The 6,027-nt window shown below is 34.1% G+C and overlaps 1 protein-coding gene across 3 annotated transcripts; it reads right to left on the bottom strand.

Annotated features, from left to right (window-relative positions):
• Positions 1 to 1,134: 1,134 nt before the first annotated feature.
• Positions 1,135 to 5,742, bottom strand: LOC128865423 (tetraspanin-5). 3 transcript variants are annotated; one of them, XM_054105791.1, is made up of 7 exons: positions 5,336 to 5,742; positions 5,077 to 5,271; positions 3,731 to 3,811; positions 3,389 to 3,667; positions 3,115 to 3,225; positions 2,818 to 2,934; positions 1,135 to 2,703 (listed from the first exon to the last, which is right to left on the bottom strand). In XM_054105791.1, exons 1-7 carry the CDS (start codon positions 5,423 to 5,425, stop codon positions 2,635 to 2,637), a joined length of 942 nt encoding a protein of 313 aa, XP_053961766.1. In that variant the 5' UTR covers positions 5,426 to 5,742; the 3' UTR covers positions 1,135 to 2,634. The 3 variants fall into 3 exon arrangements, with proteins under 3 accessions (XP_053961766.1, XP_053961765.1, XP_053961764.1); XM_054105790.1 differs by lacking the exon at positions 3,115 to 3,225 and having other exon boundaries at positions 2,818 to 2,931; XM_054105789.1 differs by lacking the exon at positions 3,115 to 3,225.
• Between the last annotated feature and the right edge of the window lie 285 nt (positions 5,743 to 6,027).

The following is a 6,027-nucleotide window of genomic DNA, read 5'->3' on the forward strand; positions in this document are numbered from 1 at the left end:
TCGTCTGAATGAGTAGATAATCCAATTGTTGGTGAAAAATTTCAAGAAACTGGTTCTATCGACCATGGAAAAATGACTGGCAGACCAAAAACTGGCCGTTCTGTTGAGAATATTGCTGCTGTAGCGCAAAGTGTTGCTGAACAACCTACACCCAACAACATCAATATCTCGACAATCGACTCAACTCGACAATTAGGATTTCATGAGTCACCAATCAGTTTGGCGGATTTTACCTGTGGACGTGCCGATGGTGGACATATAAATGATGCAATTTTTCTTATATAATTATTAAGAGTCGTATAATAATAGTGAAACCTAGAAGAATCTAAATGTTTACTATTTTTTATTTTAAAACAACATCTAGGCGCGCCTTTTTAGATACCATTTCATACATATCGCACCCTAAATACAAAAGGGTCACAACTCAAAATTACCTTCTGCTCAAATATGAACGAGACGTTATCAATAAAACGGTCCGCGGATGACATATGGCAAAAATAAATTTTTTGTTTTTTGGTAGGACTGTTATAAGCTTACATGGCACATTTCAGCGTGATATGTCACATAGTTTGTTTTCTGTGCTACTGTAAACAAGTCAAGATCGAGTGTGGAAAATTTTGAGTTGTGACCCTTTTGTATTTAGGGTGCGATATGTAAAAAGTTAGTTTTATATACGCAAAGCTGATCCTCAAGCAAGCGAAAATAGGTCTATTTCAAAAATAAAACTGGTATTTGTATTATCTGAAGAAAAACTTGATTAAATATAGTTTCAGTGGCAATATTTGACAAACTGAATACGTTTCCGCCGACAATCGTTTCTACGTTACCAGAACGACCCGGATTTACTATATATCCGGCCAAGGACTGTCGCTCCAGTAGCACTCCCGTGCATGTGTGGCGAATGTTTTTGCTGCTATAACAACAACAAACTGAATATGTTTGCACAATAAATAATTTTATATCAGACGAGCTTAAGGTTAATTAATTTCATATGTACACATTTTATATTCGAGTTGTTTAAAAAATATAATTTTACCAAGGCAATATTCGCTTGTTCTTTGTACGTGAAAGGTTACAAAAGGCCTGGTTTTTTGATTAAAGAAAGTTGAAAATAAGAAATTAATTTTATTATTGTACTTTACAAGACGAACTGGAATTATTTTAACTACATGAAGACACTGAGGGTAAAACTATTTTTAACAGAAGGCAGTAACAGTGATAACCGGCAGCACCGCAACCGAATTCTTACATATTTCAGGGGCAACACTAAAAATTTACAATTATCATATGCAACAGTGGTCTCATTTTTTTATGAATGCATCCACTTTTAGTGCTGAAATAAATTTCAAAATTCTGCTGCTGGTAACAATTCATTTCAGGAAATTAAAATTCTAGCAAACATACTTTTAGAAACTTAGAGCAAACGTATAAACGTAAAGTAAAGGTAAAGTAAGTAAAAAAGGTATGCAGTTAAGATTTTCATCAAGTCTCATAGTTAATACTCATACGTATTGCTAGCTATAATTACTTCACTACATACAAATCTCTATTAATTTTTTTACAAATATTTGACTAATTTTATTTCAATGTCTATAGGTTAGTATAATTCCTGGCGTGTAAAAGGAATGTCACTTATTGTGCTCTCACAAAATAACTAGTTTTTTGCATTTTCTTTAACCTATTTAATTTACGAGTACTTTTGCGTTACACTTATGAGCCTAATTAATCATACGACTTATATTCTTTAATAACACTTGTTTGAGCCTTGTATACTGAATAGAGAGTTTACTCAATTAGTCTTTATTTGACTTTGCTGATAAATAGTTAGCTGACCGCAAGCGCAATTTCCTTATCCATGCGCTTCAGCCACATAAGGACGAGTGTAATCAAAATAGACATATATTTTCGCAATATTACTTTGACTAATATTTGAATTTTTACCGTTTGCTTTGAAAGTGCAACAAAAAGTTGATCAGGTTACAGTATGCGGTACTTAACAGTTTGATAAGTATTTTAAAAATTGTTTCGAAAAAAATATATTGCTTACGTAGCATTAATATTTTGCATACCACAATGTGTGTGCATTGTTTGCTTGAGTTTTATTGTTAGGTGTAATATCAGTTTTTTCGTGTTAGTATGAGAAAGTTCAAAGCTGACAAAAAGAGTTATCACAGCTGCAATTTGTGTTTGGCTTGCAAAGCGAAGGAGTATGAAATGGAAAATTATTAATTTATATAGAGTATTCGAGAGCGTTAAAATAATGTTTTTAGAAAGTAGTAGCTAAAAATAGCATAAACATAGATATAAAGTATTGGTATACATTTCAATTTTCTAATTATTGAAATTGATATTCTTAAAAGCCTTTATGTGTCTATTTTGTTCATGTTTGTTAATAAAAAATTGCTGGTATGTTTAACTACAATAGGCATGTGCGTAATTTGCATTTGAAGCAGTGTTATAAGTTTAAAGCTTACGTTTAACCGTTTAACTAGTTTACTTTGCATTTTTTTGTCTACTCATTTACACTCATGCACTTCTATACTAAACCCATACACAGTAATTTTGTTTGCAGACGTTCTAAATGGCAGCAGGCGGAGGCGGCGCACTGTTGGTTACCGCTGTGGAAGGTATATGTCAGTGCCATTTGGATTTTTGTGCATTTATGTCAGCGCGCAGATTTTGAGTAAAACAAATTCCGAGTATCTGTAAATAAACAAATTAAATAAGCATCGGAAGTTTTTGTTTAACGTTTAGTGCTCAAAAAATAAATTAAATCTTTTTGGTAACTTAAACTAAAAAGAAATAATTAAAACAAACCTGTATAAAAATAAGTATAATAACGCTGGTTGAAATTATAATTAAATTACGTTCAATCCATTCTTCGCCTGCTTGTACACAGCCTTTTTCGTAAATGATTTTCGATATTTCAAACTTCTGGGACAAAATGAAGAGAAGAAATAATTACTGGGGTAATAAATAACGTAGCATTTTTTTTAAATCATAATTTACATATATGTATTTACATAATTAGAGCAAAAATTAAAACTTTTTGAAGTAAAAAAAAAAACAACTTATGAAACATATGAATGCTTTGAACTATTCAGACAACAGGACCTGGATTATTAGTATACAAATGCAGGAAGACGCCACACTTATTAGGTGCGCTTCCAGCCAATCTTCGCCAGCTCGCAAACAACCACGCTCATAAATATGTCGCTCCACCGGCTTAAACCGACCACCAACAGTATTAATGTTGTTTCAGTATTTTTCGCGTTAAAGTCAGTTAACCCAATTTTTCCCCCATTTTTTAGTAAGCAGCAAATATAAAGTATTGGTCAAAGAATAGTTAGATATTAGCAAATCATTATTGAGTATAATGTTTTCTTACATATCCCTCCTTGCGCACATCATAGCCGCACTGCTTGTTCTTAATTATCTCTGTCGGCCGGCGACGGCAGCATGAAAATGGCACACCACATGCCTCCCGACTGCCTATCGCGCTTGATGAACAATTGAAATAGTTATTGCTATCCCAGTCTTTAGGACCATCGATGCCACAACACTGCAGCCAATCCTCTTGTATCCAGTCGATGAGATTTTGCTGATCTGGGTCTTCGCGATAGTGGATGATGAAAGCACGCAATCCTTCGGTTGCTTGATCTTTTATCTACGTGACAACGTTTTTAGCTTCTATAAAAGTAAATAAATAATTGCGTCAACATTAACTTACCCAGCCTTTGTCCTTCAGCACGAAAGTCAATATGCCCAGACTGATTTCGAACATCAACAGCAAAGATAGAAACAGTGCATACTATTTGAAAAAAAAAATTCATGAGCTCATCACGCATGGATTTGTTTATGCAGTAAAGGAGTGTTAAAAATAAGTTACAATAAAATTACGGTAAATGGTAAAATGTATATACACTTGTGCTCACATAATTACAATATTCCTTTTACAATATTCGCAATATTTTTCGTTTTCCTTAATTTTTTATACAAAAAATAGTTCACTGAATAAAATATAACTTTCTGAATCGGAGTTCCCAGACTTGTTCAAAATTTAGCGAATTTCTGGCAGTTATTATAAAAATTTTCAACTATTTACTCAGAATTTTTAGAAAATATCTGGCTATTTAATTTTATAGGCGATTCAATTTCTGTGTAAATTTTAAAGTTGCTGTCAGCATACTGCCATCAAGACAGCAACGGGATGCTTACTGATTTCTCCCCTGCAACCCTTTCACAAAGAGGCCTCCATGCAGGAATCACTTCTACAGACACTTGTTAGAGCCTGAGCCCCCTCCCAGGCGAGTCAGGGGGCATCCCTTTGACAACACCACGAGATACAAGACCAAACACTGGATCGGCCAGTATGTAGACAGACATTAAACGAAATTCATCGGGAGACTAGTGAACTGCTACAACAACAATACAACCATTTGCTGTTCAGAGATGGCCTAACTAAACCATAAATTTTTGGACCACATCAAGCCACACGGCAATTCAGAAACGCTTGGACAAACGCCTAAAAAGTATGATTATTTTTACGTCTTTTGGCGTCACTGTGCATTTCTTCTTCTATGTATTGGCTATTGCATGAAAAAACGTAGATGTACAGAGGAAATTGCCTTAATTTTTATAACTATTTTTTATGTTTACTGACAACATTAGCTATGCAATTGTAATTTTCATTGTAGTCAAACGAATTGTGCGTAACTACCATTCGGTTGCCCGGGGTTCGAAACCTACTCTGGACATGAAACATGAAATGGTAAATGTTTTTCTCACAGCGGCCGGTCCAAGCAGGCAATAGCAAACATCGAGTGTTTCTTTCATGAAAAAACTTCTAATAAAAACCATCTGCAATTTGAAGGCGGCGTAAAACTATAGATTTCCCCTTTGTAGAACAACTTAGAACTTATTTCTTACAAATCTTTCTCTTCATTTTGCAATATATTATATATCATTTTTTTACTGAAGTTTAGTGTATTTATGTGCATTATATTTTTAATTTTTCTTTGGACTACTAATTGTTTTATAATAACAAAACCTCATTTTCTGATTTTAAACTCTTACCAGTGACAATAGGCAGGTGTTTTCTCGTAGCGCACCCACACTTCCAGTAAAGCCAATGATAAATGTTATGGTGCCTGTGCAAATAAGTACAAAGGCAGGATCTAGCGCTATAAATGTTAGTTTGGCCAAATTACTAAACATATCTTTTTCGTTCCATGCCCAAATACCTACGGCCAGTACACACAATCCAGCAGTCTGCAATCGTCAACATAAAATCACATAGATTAATTCAAGTATTTGGCTTAACAAAACGACTCACCCAAACAACTACGTTGCTGCTGAAGAGCAAATATTTCAGACAACAGCTGATCTCACTGGTCTCGCTGCGATATTTGCGTACGGAATGCATTTTAGATACTTTTTATATTTGGAACTATATATCTAATTGCATATATTTATTGTTCCCAAAAAATTTGCTGTCAAAGCGCACAATACGCTTTCACTAGGCTTACGCCTTGACCGCGTCTTCCCTACAAATTGTGTTCGTTGGCCTTCAGGTTTTTCTGGATTTTGTTCTAGATTTTTTTATGTATAAAAGCATTCTACATAATATCTTTCCATTGGTATATTTTCTTCTAATTGGCATAAACACAGGAGTATAAAAATGTTACTAATATTTCCCTTGTAAGATTTTTTCTTGTCAGATGAGAATTTTGCTGATTGGCACGAAAGTCAGAACATAGATAAATAACAAACAACAGTGGTGGCTAAAATATCGTAACATTAATATACAGGCCTGTTTCCCAAATTGTTTTCAGGCAATAATTTCACATTTTTCGTTTTCAATTTGCTTGGCATGTTAAAAGGGCCATTTTCGTTTTTTTTTTCATTGGCAAATCGCTTTTACACCCTGTTCTGAAAATTGAAGTAATTATAACTTTCCTGATTCAGTTTTGCCAACTTATACTCACACCAATCTGCGGTTTGGCGGCTTTTTAGTCGGCAGAACCA

Source organism: Anastrepha ludens, chromosome 5 (assembly GCF_028408465.1).
Source record: "Anastrepha ludens isolate Willacy chromosome 5, idAnaLude1.1, whole genome shotgun sequence".
Classification (NCBI taxonomy): Eukaryota; Metazoa; Arthropoda; class Insecta; order Diptera; family Tephritidae; genus Anastrepha; species Anastrepha ludens.

Coding starts and splice junctions, on each gene's coding strand:
- LOC128865423 (XM_054105791.1), bottom strand. CDS start 5,425: ATGCATTCCGTACGCAAATATCGCAGCGAGACCAGTGAGATCAGCTGT. Junction 2,935..3,114: donor TTTGTATACTAATAATCCAG/GTCCTGTTGTCT, acceptor ATTTTGTCCCAG/AAGTTTGAAATATCGAAAAT. Junction 2,704..2,817: donor TTATACTTATTTTTATACAG/GTTTGTTTTAAT, acceptor GTTTATTTACAG/ATACTCGGAATTTGTTTTAC.